Source organism: Ruditapes philippinarum, unplaced genomic scaffold, assembly GCF_026571515.1.
Source record: "Ruditapes philippinarum isolate M1 unplaced genomic scaffold, ASM2657151v2 ctg3175_1_1_1_1, whole genome shotgun sequence".
Lineage (NCBI taxonomy): Eukaryota > Metazoa > Mollusca > Bivalvia > Venerida > Veneridae > Ruditapes > Ruditapes philippinarum.
The window spans coordinates 322,938-337,725 of NW_026856929.1; the positions used below are offsets into that span (position 1 = coordinate 322,938).

General features: G+C 34.1%; 1 protein-coding gene across 1 annotated transcript in view; it reads right to left on the bottom strand.

Annotated features, from left to right (window-relative positions):
* The window catches only part of LOC132748179 (uncharacterized), a 59,826-nt gene that overhangs the window by 21,334 nt on the left and 23,704 nt on the right, over nt 1-14,788 (bottom strand). The window contains exons 6-13 of the mRNA XM_060737737.1: nt 13,216-13,426; nt 11,498-11,556; nt 7,820-8,041; nt 6,231-6,350; nt 5,665-5,845; nt 3,618-3,820; nt 2,906-3,221; nt 1,248-1,453 (exon numbers count right to left, since the gene is read on the bottom strand). Coding sequence (XP_060593720.1) covers nt 1,248-1,453; nt 2,906-3,221; nt 3,618-3,820; nt 5,665-5,845; nt 6,231-6,350; nt 7,820-8,041; nt 11,498-11,556; nt 13,216-13,426 — 1,518 coding nt within the window. The remainder of the gene's footprint in view (nt 1-1,247; nt 1,454-2,905; nt 3,222-3,617; nt 3,821-5,664; nt 5,846-6,230; nt 6,351-7,819; nt 8,042-11,497; nt 11,557-13,215; nt 13,427-14,788) is intronic.

Here is a 14,788-nt window from a genome sequence, read left to right on the forward strand (position 1 = left end):
AATAATTGTTATGACTTTGATGGTGATTATGATGATGATGATGATAATGATTCATTTTTTTATTTTCTTGGTGACGACATTGTTTGTATAACATCAGTTTTTTATGTCTGTCAAAGACTTTACCACCTATGTCTCTCGTCAATTTTGTCTTGCCATTAATTGGTGATATTTCATCTGTGGCAGTAACAAGTTGTATATTTACAGATTCAAATTGAAGTTTAAAGTCAGATGATAGCTGTTCAAACTCAGACGTCTTCAATATTGTAACATTGGAGTCTGTGTCAATAAGAGTGGTAACTTTTCTAGTTTGAATGCGACAATTTATAAAACAATCATGGTCAATTTCAGTTTCACTTTATGATTGGATTGACGGCCCTGGTGATTGTATCGACTTGTGAGCCATCAGATTTATTGGTTGGCATTTCCCGACTGACTATAATTCTGTCTTCTTGTGGAGTTTTCATTTCTATTATTTTTGTTATTGTTCGCATTGTTTGATGTCTGACTGGAATTACTATATCTGAGCAAGTTTTGCCTAGATCTCTGGAAATGATTGTTTGGAACATGTTGTCTTTTTGTAACAATATGGATCTGTTAGATTTTACGGTCAGTTAAATCTCTTCAAATTAACCCTAATAGGATCAAGTTTAAGGTATGTTCTTTCTTGTTCTAGGTCACTGACTGACGCTACTTATTTTATTTTTGATTGTCTACAGTACGGAAAGCACCAAGTGTTAAAGCTGCTTGCTCAGCTTCTATCAAAGTTTTTTGCGCTATTTCTTTCAGTCTAGTTCATATATCAGAACCTGTTATAGCATCAATGAAATGATCTTAGGCTATGGCCTCAATTACAGGCATCACTTGTTAAACAACTAGCTAGGCATAGTCATTTGGATCTAATGTTCCAATTATTCAAATTGCTACAAATTTGGAAAGATATCAAAACTTATTTCAATTCTTCGATAACTAACTTCATAATGGAAAGTTTTATTCGTCAAAACGAGGCATCACTTTTTAGGTCGATGCATGTTAACGGCTAAAGCTCCCAGTAGCTTTATTCGCTTGTACTTAATATAGGCTCTTGGAGGGCTATATGCGTCACATCACAGCAAATAAATATCTCTGGATAGCTATATTTGTAGAGGCTATATGCGGGGTATCAGTACATCATCAAGATAACAGTTTTTATTTTTAATCATTCGATCAAAATGGTAAATCATTAGTAACGTAAAAAACACAAAACTTACAGAAACCGATGTGACAGTAGCTGGATTTGCAATCGTTATTTCCGAGTCAACCAGTTGAACAGTTGAGCCCCCACTTGTTACGGTCAGACTAACGTTGTGTTTGGAATTTACAGCGTTAGCGTTGTTGGACGCCAGTGGTTTTAAAATCGCTTTAACTGTGATCATTCTATCAGCAGCTGGTGCTGTCTCGAGATTTATGACGTAACCTGTAAAATAAATGAAGTCAAGAAATAAATTTGTAATTAATGTCAGACGACATCAAAGCCTAGGGGCAGGAGGTGAAGTGGTTCACGCTTAATTCAAGCTGGCAATATGGTTGAAAATGATCGGGTGATGAAAATTAATAGTGTCCGCTCGAATTGTATCCAGTAACTTTGGTTTGTTTCTTTCTGTCTTATTCTTTAAACATTAAATTTTATTTTTTGAGTATTTCAATTCAATAATGAAACATATATGACACACATGATATTTAATAGGATTAAGCTTCTTAGCTTCTGATTTGACGGATATAAACTGGTCATGTTCATATTTTGAAATTTGACAAGTGACTATTCTGATCGTTTTTTTTTCTAATTCATTTATTCAAGTCATGAAGTAAATCAAACGAGACAAAATATTATTGTTAATAGATCTACTATATAAATGTTATAATTTGCATTGTCCCAAATAAAGATATTTTTTTGAAAATTTAAACTTCATTTAAGAAGATATTCAAGAAGTTATTTCAAATGTAACCATAGTGATACTGGTACACATGTCTATATTTGGTACATTAGCTTCTTTGTGTAAACCAGTTTGATAAGAGAATTCTTTATGCAACACAAAAGTGCATCAGATCTAAAACAAAATCTAGCTCCAACGCTGACAAGAAATTATTGTTGATTGTCTCAAAGCAATTTTCATACATGTATGTATGATTGCCAGCATATAACTGGGTCACATGTTTTTTTCTTTTCGTGTAAATTTAAGTAATAGAAAGAGCATTGGACAAGAGGTATCTGATTTGTATGAGGGGGGGGGGGCATAAATCAGATTGCCGATTGTGTTGATGTTCTTTCGGCAAAAATGAAAACACGTTCCTTGTCGTCACAATATGAGACCGCGGAAAATGTTACCAATTTACGAGCATCAGATCGTTACCCTTGCCTGACGTCGTAACAATAAGTAAACCACAGACAAAATTAGCCAATCAACGAGCATGCTCTATTTTTATTCTAGCCACTGTTCCAGATAATGCGGTAACTGGAGTGCGGGTATTGTGACAACAGAGAAAAAAGATAGCGATTGAAATATCATATTCAGATGCTCGTTGATTGGTTACTTTTTTCTGGGGTTTCATCTTGTGATAACGGGGAACGTATGATATAAAAGACAAAGAACATCAAAATACTCAGCAATCTGATTTATACTACGGCATCGGGTACAAATCAGATAGCCTCGTGTTTCGATGCTCTTTCTATTAATAATTTACCCTAAAACGGCGTGTTATCGGCATGGTATTTTGAATAACCAAATTATATTTCAACACATTGTGTTCTATCATACATAGAGATTTTCTAGATCACAATAACGAATTGTGAAAGGCTAAAGTATTTCGACAGAAACGTTAAAGAACAGTAGCACAATGAGGGCATTATGGAGTTAAAACATGTGCATACCAAGATCGATTTTTGCTCGGTCGGCATCCAATGGGGTATCTCCGGTAACTCTTGAGCTGTATTCTGTCACCAAATCCTCTTTCACTAAACATGGCATATCTTGTCCAACACTGATCACTTCAAAGGAGCACACAGAAAAAATTGGGGCAGTGCCATCAAATGGAGCGAGAATTTCTAAAATGTACTGGGTGGCAACACTGGGTGTGGTTGGAGGAGGGACTTCCAGTTCGTAAGTCATTGAGAATGGAACACCAACAGTTGCGTCATCTAAATTTGAATTAAGACTTGACGACACGGAGTTAAATTGGATGTCAGTCTGAAGTAAAAAAATAAGCAATAGTTAAATATCATGAATCGGAGCTTTGACAGCAGCATCTGCATGCATCGCTATAATCTCAAGTATAACATTCCCGCTGTTGTGGCTCAAATGACTATAAAATCTGGAAAAAGTGTGATCCCTCGGAAGCACTTATCACAACAAAATTACATAAAAATTACAAACTCAGTTTGATTTAGTCTGTGTATCTTCTTTAAATCCGGACAAAACCAATCATTTTCAATGAAAAATTTAAATTCAGCAAAACGGATATGCCGGTTAATCATTGTTTGTAAAGGCCACCAGCATAGGTAGAATCTATTGTCACCTGCAGTCTAACGGTTTATATACGTATTTTATTTTAATTGAGTGAGAAATTCAAAAATATTGACATACCAGATCATCGGCTGTTGTAACCGGCGGATCAACTGTAAAATTTGAGCTCCCTATCCATATAGAAGTGGTGTCATCAATTTCAAGCGCTAAGCCTACAGACAACAACTGTCCAATTTTTGACATGTCTGGATACATATGTAGAATCATAGTCAATGACGCCTTATTGTCAGCGTCGACTATAACCAAGGGATCATCTCTTGAGGCTGAAACATATGCAAATGTAATACATGTATCGATAAAAATCTTGAACTTTTGTTACAAATATCTACAGATTATGCAAAAAGATTAGTAAATATTGAAACTTTGAACTACCGACTTTTTTAGGATAACTTAAAGTGACATTATGCTTGTTTTCAGTGTCAAGTTGAGATAAATTTACTGTATTTTTTTTTCAAAAAGATTGACTGTTTTAATGGTGATTGACCAACAATTGATATAAATCTATATGAAAAAAAAAAACTGTCTCAATCTTTTTTTATAATTTGAAAAATACATGTTAATTCTAATGGATATTTAAAGAAGTTTGTTTTGGCTACGTGAGTTAATTATCGTTCATGCGAAGTATATTATAAAATTGAAAAGAATTATGGCAAAATATTAACTTAATTTTTACTTTCACCTCTACTGTTGGAAGGGCATAATAACCTTGGAGAGGTAGGTAAACAAAATAGTATCAGTTCTGGTGCAACTCTGGAACATAATATTGAGCGCCGGACTTTTGGCCGAAAAAATCTAGACTGCCTTAATATAGATGAAAGGCAATTACAATGTATATTTATGAATATCAATTATACCATGTACATGTACATGTATACTACTTATAATGTCCCAGCGATACCAAAGTATTGTAAATGCTGTTGTACCAACACTTCCAATACCTTTTAGATCTAAGTAGGCCAAATTATGCATTTTTCTAAATTTTGCAATGATGTAGTAAAATAAAACACATGGTCCTAATCGCCACGTTCTTTTTTTGTGTATTAAAGCTTAAAGCCATATCTTTAAAAGGACCCCACTGAGGTTAAATAACATGACCTAACTGAAAATATTTTTCCGAGATTTATGTACCAACTGATGAAGGTTGGGACCAATTACCTGTGTGTAAATTTTCAATTCATTCTCTTATCCCGTTCTTTCCAGAACAATCATTTGTATTGAGGAAAATGCCCAAAATTGAAAAAAAAGACATAACAACACTGTTTACTCATATCCGACTTAAAAGAATAACAATTTAAGTCTGAGCTATATTTCTTTGCTATCCTTTGCTGATTTTTCTATTTAAGAGCTTCACTTGATATCTGTAAGATTTTAAAATGTTATGTCTCTAGGCCTTCAGACATCAGTAAAGTTTCTTTAATTGACTTGCCAAGCTTCAGTTTTTGTTTAGGGGCCTCCGTGGCCGAGTGGTTAAGGTCGCTGACTTGAGATCACTGGTCCCTCACCGCTGTAGGTTCGATCCTCACTTTGGTCGAAATCTTTTATGTGAGGAAGCCATCCAGCTGGCTTACGGAATATCGGTGGTTCTACCCGGGTGCCCGCTCGTGCCTGACATAATGCCCGGAGGGACGCTCTAGGATGGCCGACTTGAGTGTACGGTCGCCCATATGGGCTTTCCGGCGGCGACCTTAATAAACGCATTAAAAAAAAAGTTTTTGGTTTTCATGTGCACTCGGACTTAGCTTCATACTGATGGATAAGGCTTATCATTTCCGGATTCAGCACGGTAAGTGTTGTTGTAACCTTATTGAATATATCTATTAGAATAATCATTTACCTCTTTGTTTGTTTTGGCTTTTGTTGTGCACTTGACTCGCAGAATTTCTAAAAGTGATTTGATAAGCTTCCCTTTTTTATTTCTTAATCAATTTTTGATCACATTAAGATGAAATTTCTAATTAAGCCAACCAACAGTAAATAGCCTAGTCAGGCTATATACAGTTATACAAGATTAGTAATGTAGACTTAAATGTTCTCATTCCTGTCATTTATTTTATTTTCTCATATCGATAAGGTTGAAAACATATTGAAAAGCAGTAAAAATATGCACCTTTATTCAATAAATGCCCGATATCAAGGACGCCAATCGCATTTCCGGCAGCTTGAGGATCCTCTACTGTTGATGGTGTTATTTGATTCTCGTCATTTCCGCAACCGAAATTGTCACCCAATCCCTCAAACCGAATGTCGCAAACTGACATCACACCAACAGTGTCAGCCGGAGTAAAGGCCTAATTTACATGAAATGAAGAGAATATGTAACGGATATGATGATTGGTTGCCACTTCCGAAAATAGACCAATCAGAATTTATCTAATTAAAAGTTTATTCAGGAACGCTGATCAATGAATTGCCCGTTCAGCCTAACGTGGCTTGTTTTCTAGACCACATTTTGATTGATGATTCTAAATTTTTCTCAAGAGACCAAATAGTGAATATGAAATAAATGAAAAAGCTCTTCATAACATCGATGAATCATTTATCAAAATAATTGAATAGATAAAAGAGATTCCAATTTTCAAAACCTGTTATTGAAAAAGAATTACAGCGCTAAATGATGAAGCCTTTAAATAACTGTATGCTATATATGTGGTTTTAACTGATTAACATACGTACCTTGAATACATATTGCCTGTACGGGTACGGTATAAACATTTCTACAAGAACTAGGTGCGAGCTTCCAAGTGCTACATTTGTTGGCATATTCACATTGAAGGTCGGAACTTTGCTAACAGTCTGAAATATTCACACACAAAAACTTCACAAGCTAACAAACGTGATAATCTTTATAAATAATGATACAACATTGATAATTATCAATTACATTATCATTATTATTATCATTATTGTGGAATAGTATCTATTATCATCATTATTATCATTATTATTATCAGCATCAGCATCATCATAATTACGATGGAATTTTTAATATAAATACTATTTTTCAATTAAATATTTGTTTTTACAATTGATTGAATAAAAATATATAGCAGTCAACTAAAATGACCGTACTTTTTCTTGAAGCTGTGGTCTCACTTACTCCCGGCAGAGCCAAGAACCACCCCAGTAAGTAACTGGGATGATCCGGGACGATCCAGGGTGAAATTATTGTTGCGGTCACACTTTCCCCGGCAGCACTACGGTAATTACCAATTAACCACCCATGATGCGATCCGGACCATCCAGGCAGAGCCCAGGTGAAGCTACGGTTCATGCCGGTGCTTCCCCGGTCGTTCCCGGATGACGCTGGAAGAGCCCCGGTTGACCCAGGCAGAGTTCCGGCGGAGCCCAGGACGATCCAGACAGAGTCCCGGTGGATTGAAAACGCGCGAAAATGATAACATTGATACATAATTTTTATTTAATATTATATCTATTGTTCCAGAACAGTTATTCATGATGAGTTTCTGAAAAATCCTTATGCAAGACTGGATAAAAGGAAAATGGGAAGGGTTATAATACAAACAAGTGAAATCATCGGGGTTTGCCGGCCTTCACCGGGGCACTGCCAGCATTCACCGGTGCTCTACCGTAGCTCTACGGTGCTCCCCCGGTGTAACCCCGGTCGTTCCCGGCAGAGCTCAGGATGAAGCCGGCAAAGCTATACTTCCCGGATCATCCCGGACCACCCCGGTGATATTAAATATTTTATTCCATCCGGGGTCGAATGCCGGATGTTCCCGGATCATTCCGGCGTTACAAGCAGTACTCCGGTTGTTCCCGGTCGTACCACGGTCGTTCCCGGATCACCCCGGACGTCTACCGGGGCTCTGCCGGGATGTTAGTGAGACTGTAGCTTCATAAATAACTTTTCCAATTTATGTAGCAGGTCAAATAAGATAACAATTTTTCTGAATACAGCGCTTTAAATCGAAAGCTTTTTATAACAGAATAGTCTATGTATTTTAAACAGTACATGTACGAATTATTATATAAATCAATTGAAATTTTTTTGAAATTTTCTCTATGTTTAAACCAATTTAAACCAAGAAAAAAGCAGAAATTCGCGCTAATATATAACACGCCATTTTTCAAAGCCTGTTTTGATTTAGAAATGACAAGTTTTTTTTAATAAGAAAACCGTGTAAAAATAACGATGGATTTTCCGACTGAAAAATGTCATATGTGCCAAACTCCTCACAGTGATTACCTCCCTTCGCAGACTGGTACTAATAAGGGGAGAACACTGCGTATGTGAACCTTACCTGATCTCCGTCGTTTATAGCTGTTACAGACGCTGAACCCACCCAGATATAATTTTCATTCAAATATTCTGCACCAGCGCTAACCCAGTATTCCGAGTTCTGGGTCAGCGGGTTGTCTATCATCACGGCACTGTAAGTGATTGTTATAGTGCTGGCTTCCACGTCGGTGACATTGACTTGGCTGTTCGTTACCGTACCAAAGTTTAGTGTGGCCATGTCAGGCTAAAAAATAGTTAATGTGTGTACTTTTAGATAGCCAACATTTTTACATTACAACATCATCTACTTCATCTTGTGACTTCATCATGCCTTGCTCAGGGCCGTCAACGGGCAATTTGTCAGGTCTAGTGAAATTGTATTTTCAAACGATTTGAATGTAAGCAATATGTATAATATTACGTTTTTCTACGGTACGCAATAGTAAGAATACACAGAACGGACTAACCTACGCTAAGAAACTAAACATGTAACAAATAGTAATTTAATGCTAGAAGTTAAAGACTATAGAGACCCTTTCATTTAAGACCGTATTCAAGTTGTCGCCCTTGAATGACGTCATTGGAGGATACGGTGGACAATGCCGATACGATTAAGTACAATAATAGAGGGATATACAGATCTTAATCCTTTCTCTTTTAAGATTGGCAGATTGAAATTGCCAAAATTTTGTGTAATTGAATAAGATGTAATAGAAAGAGCATCGAAACACGAGGCTATCTGATTTGTACGAGGGGGCGTAGCCCCCGAGTATTATTCAGCTTGCCGAGTGTTTTGATGTTCTTTCTCTTTTGTATCATAGTCATGTCAAAATATGAAACCCCGGGAAAAAGTAACCAATGAACGAGCATCTGAATATGATATTTCTGTCGCTTTCCCTTTCTCTTCGGTCACAATAAGAAATGAGCCAATCAATGGACATGCTCTGGAGTGCGGGTATCTAATACCTGCATTCCAGTTAACACACGGTGCATGTATATGTATACGATTTAACTCTGACACATTTTCAACAGAAAGGTCCCCAAACTATGATACAAATTACATAAAAAAGGATGGTGAAATGAATAAATATGTTAACTATATAATATGGTTAATGATTTGTTTAAATAGTAGACCATAATCCTGAGTAACTGATCATGATTACGATTTTCGTTAGATTCTTAATAATGAAAATTTTAATAGGCAGTTAAATCGTACTAACTTACTAATACCAGAGATATATATAATGTATCTATGTCTCTGCTAATATACAATACCCAAAAGATATTTTGAGTTTCAAAAATGTAAGTATTCTGTAGTTTCGAAAAAACGGCTGCGTAATAATTAATTGCAAGATACTGGTTTATTAAAATCATTTTGATGTAAGCATTACTAAGACAAAGAAAAGAAAACAATATAAATCTATATTATTTCAAAAAAAATGTAAAGGCATAAAAAGTAAAAATTCTTTTAAATGTACATGACTGTATACTATTTGTGTCGGCAAAAAATGCACTCTCAAAAAATCGTACATCACACCACGGATTTATATTACATTATGTAATGTAAATCCGTGATCACACCAATATATTTAAGCTGGTAAAGTTATATTTTCAACTTGATACTTTTTTATTCATACACTGCTTATCAAATATTTAAAAAAAAAATCACAAAAAAAACATCAACAAAAAGTTGTGAAACACGTTCACAGAAATTTGTTATTATCTGAATTATAATTTTACGTATTTTTGACTGTGCCAGTAAGTAGGACTCTGGATCGAGTATCAAATCAGTTAGGCATGACCAATAAAGTCCCTAGGATGATCCATAACAAAATTATGTTATGTTATGTTAAAAAAATTAATATGTTACGGCCCAGTGGCGCTTATATATACACATCTATGAAATAAGTTACTGGGAAAAGGTCTTTAAAGAATAGTTTTTTAATATCAAAATTATCTTATTATCGTCTGTTGCGAATCTAAAATTATAAAAATCAATGCCACATTGTTTTCGTTCTTTCCGGAATATTTATAAAATTATAGCCTTCACTTGTTCTTTGAAATATTTTTCATACAGCATAATGAAAAAGAATCAGTAAGTATTGACATAATGCATTCTGTTATTGTTCTATTAAAGCTTGAAAAACAACCATTAAAAGACATTGGCAATCTTATTTTCATGTTTGTCACAAATACGCCGGAATTTTCTAAATGACAGAAAATAACACAGAAAACTAGAAAATGGCCATTTAAATTAATAATAGGCAATTTCAGTGTGTATGGGTGTTTATAAAATATTAAAATTTGATTTAGTTACTAGCTTTTTATCCTGGAGAAAATCTAGATCTAATAAATATATTCACTTTGAAATTCCGCTGTTTCACTCCGTTGCGACACGGATTTATAAATCCGTGGTGGCGCGAGAATTAATCTCAATCTTTGTTTTTGTATTTTTTTCTATTGTCTTGATATTGAATTAATGTATGCATGGGTAAGCTTTTACATGTTATAATCATAATTGAACGATCAGTATTTACGCATTTAACTTTTCAATAAGCTAACTTTCTATACTAATATATCGGGTAATAGTCCATCTAAATTAAGTATATTTTAAGATATTAAAGTTAACAGTACAGTTTTTATATATTTATTATTATAGTTGTAGAAACCGGAAGTACAAAATGTCTACCTGTTGACATTTATTCGGATGTGGTAATAATTGTACCTTAGTGAGCATTTCTTAATTAATTATTTTTGTAAGGCATAAGTTTAATCATAATTTCGTCGAAATAGACTATTTTGCTTTGGACGTAATATATTATATTCATAATCAAAGATTACACCCTCTGTTTTTATTTACGCATAAAACAACGTGGTAGAACTACTTTCAATCCGAATAAAGTCCGAGGTTATTATTGACGATAGCCGAGATGTTCCGATTGCGGTCCTGATAAGTTCAGGAAGCCAGACTTGGGACTAGTTTAAACAAAGCAAACGAGGTTATAGTTGACAACAAAATTTAATTAACACGAAAGGAACGGGAATATTGATTGTTTAAAATTTTATATCAGACATAAATTAAATCCGGGCCGGAATGATCGATTGGTTCGAAATTTGTTTTGAAAGAAACAAATGAAAAGGTGACGCGAATATATCGATTGGAACAAAGTTCATAAAAATACTCGGTTGCTGTACAATATTGCAATCAGTAACTTCTTCCTTTTCCAATTCACAAATCTTCCTCATCGGCCAACAAGCAGGTAATCAAATGATCAATATTTAAGTGGTATTATGCCCATCCATGAGTAAACGTCGACTTTTTAGATAAAATTCAAAATGACTTTACATATGTGTTTTTTTTTTCAATTTTATAATTAACGTCACCTCAATAATCAATTTCCACTGTGACTGACAAAGATATCTAATAATTTCCTTCCGAATGTTTCGGTACTGTAGCATTCAATTTATAAATCGTTTTTTTTATGTTTTAGGCAGTTTTAATATTTTATCCTAAATAAGAGATATTATCATTTATTGGTTAATCCTCATTATAATAGCCAAACTTAACTAGACAGTGAATGTCACTTTAAAATAATAATATTTTCGATTTCGATAAATAATTTCACAAGTACTGAGCGTGCTTAACAAACAAATAAAAAGAATGAACCGTAAACTATTTAAATTAAATGATCTTTGATACCTGATATGTCTCGAACCCTGCTTTGCTATCATAGACCACGTTATCATTCCATGCGGTAGCTGAAAGAAGAAAAACCACTGCATTTTTTGTCGACGATATAATTCTACAAAATTAATAATATTAGAATTTAAATTAATAATATTAGAATTTCGGTTTGATATGTCCACGTGTTGGTATATATTTATTTTCCAAAAAAATGGCAATAATTTAGTTTAAAGGGGAAAGCCTCCTGATTTGCATTGTTTTTGGCTTGACGTCCATTTCAAAATGGCAGCGCGCATGTAAACTATTTTGAGGGATCGTCTCAAAATGTTCTTATTCCTAACAAGAAGACATCGTTTTGTTATTCTGTATTTATTCCTAGAATAATAAGATTATAAATTCCTAATTAATTCGAGAAAAAATCGTTATACAAAAACATAAAATGTTAATAAGCTTCAAGTGTATTGCTATATCATATTAATTTCATATTTTAGATAATAAACTTTTGTTGAGTAGTTATCAAACTATATATTGTTTCAGTATGCGACTTTACCATGAACAGCTGCAATGCGGCCATATTTAGATTAACTAATCCCGAAATAAACTAGAACTGTGTCTAAAGGACACGGATGCCCCCACCGACAACATATATATGGTATATAGTGAATAATCAACAAAGGGCCAAAATTCTGTTAAATTTGATCGCAGCAAAAAGTCCTTCCTTTACTGCCATCTACACATTAAGGTTATTCATCCCTGGAAGTTTAAGCAAAATCTGCCATCCGGTTTAAGAGAAGTTGCGTTCACAAAATTTCTTTATGGTATATAGTGAAAAAATCAACAAAGGGCCATAATTCTGTTAAATTTGGTCGCAGTAAAATTTCCTTCCTTAACTACCATCTACACATTAAGGTTGTTCATCCCTGTAAGTTTAAGCAAAATCTGCCATCCGGTTTAAGAGGAGTTTGGTTCACAAAATTTCTATATGGTATATAGTGAAAAAATCAACAAAGGGCCATAATTCTGTTAAATTTGGTCGCAGCGAAAATTCCTTCCTTTACTACCATCTACACATTAAGGTTGTTCATCCCTGTAAGTTTAAGCAAAATCTGCCATCCGGTTTAAGAGGAGTTTGGTTCACAAAATTTCTATATGGTATATAGTGAAAAAATCAACAAAGGGCCATAATTCTGTTAAATTTGGTCGCAGCAAAAATTCCTTCCTTTACTGCCATCTACGCATTAAGGTTGTTCATCCCTGGAAGTTTAAGCAAAATCTGCCATCCGGTTTAAGAAGAGTTGCGTTCACAAAATTTCTACATAGTATATAGTGAAAAAATCAACAAAGGGCCATAATTCTGTTAAATTTGGTCACAGTAAAAATGCCTTTCTTCACTACCATCTACGCATTAAGGTTGTTCATCCCTGTAAGTTTAAGCAAAATCTGCCATCCGGTTAAAGAGGTGTTGTGTTCACAAGATTTCGGGACGTACGGACAGACGTACGGACAGACGGACAAGTGCAACGCTCTATGCTCCCCTCTTTGTGGGGGCATAAAAATGAACAATTCTGAATTCAAAGCATGACGAGTTCATTGTGTGAAATGGTAAATCAAGCAAGTCATCGTAACTTATCGACCCTTTCCGTCAAACTTCGGATAAAAACCGATTATGAATAATCGTCGAAATATTCCGAGTGATATATGTGTTAAATTCGAGATACTTCTGGTATATTTACCCAGGTTAAATCCGATAGACTGGACGGCAACATCACACAAGATCATGACTGTGGTTGTACTGTCAGGGGTGAATAACTCAACCGAGATGTCTGTATCGCCACCAGGAAATAGAATATCAAGTGTGAAGCTGATTCGTGTACCAACTCGCATATTGATGATTGATGGATCGTTCTGTGTTAGTGTGAAATTCATCTCGTCAGGTATGACCGACTGAAAGTGTTAAAATATTTTGTTTTCTTATTTCATGCTATTATATTATTTGCTTTGTATATGATTTTTTATCAGTCATTTTTTAGTTTTAATTATTTTGAATAAATACATGCATGATATTAGATGAACAATAGTATAAAGGAAATATCCATATATAGATAATAGTCCATGTTTTTTCATATTAAACTGTAAAACCTGTAAATATTTCTTTGAATTTCCTCGGTATGATTGAAAATGATATTTATATCCTTATGTTGAATTAGCTGACATATATTCATATTTGTTATACAGATTTTGACATGTTATATGGCCCTATACACACGGTTAGATTGCGAACAAACGTTTATATATGGCCATATAACCTGTCAGAAGTATTATGACGGATTTATAATACAGCAAACTTCTTTTTTTAGAGAAAAACAAATGAGATTTCTTCATTATTGACAATAGCCTTCTGTAAAAATTTTGACAGGCTATATTAATTGTTGTTTGGAGTTATAACCCAAGGCGCTAGCAAGCATAATTTAGAGAAAAAGTAAGATTTCTTCATAAATCGACAGCAGACGTGTTTATAAAACTTTATAATACTGCACGTTTTGTATCGTCGCTTTTCATTAATCGTGACGTTTATATAGTTTATATACACGGCTGTTGTCGATTCATGAAGAAATCTTACTTTTTTCTCTTAAAGATGATGCTTGCTGTATTATAAATTTGTTATAAAGATTGTTGACAGGTTATATGGCCGTATATAAACGGCTGTTTGCAATATAATAGGGCCATATAACCTGTCAACAATCTGTATAGCTAATAATATAAACTTCGCGACAATAACAACGTTGCAAACTCAACGTCCGAAGCAAGATTCGAACCTGTATCAGTGGTGAGAGGCAAGGGGGTAGAAGTGCTAGACCCTAACAAGTGTGAATAAGGTAAATATTTCTCAGTATTGATAGATTGCACCAAATTTAACCGGAAATGATTGAAATGTAATTTTATTGATAATTCTAATTCTCTTGTATGTTGACAATGAAGTCATTGCATATTTTGTGTTTAAGTTCAGCGCCAGACCCTGTGCTCACAAAGATTTTAGGATCAAGATCAGGATCTTTAAAAACTCAAATATTCTCCATTATTCATCCGCATAGATTAAATATTCAATACTAACTTGATAAAACTGGACTTGAAATAGCATGTATTGAAATATTAAGATAAATTTATTGTTATTTTAGCTAGATATAGGCACTTTACAGTTGATTCAAATATTGATCTCAATCCAAGAATCGATCCTTATTTTGGTCCATTTTTTTCGTATTTTATTTTTTATTTATTTATTTATTTTTTTTTTTTTTTTTTTGTATT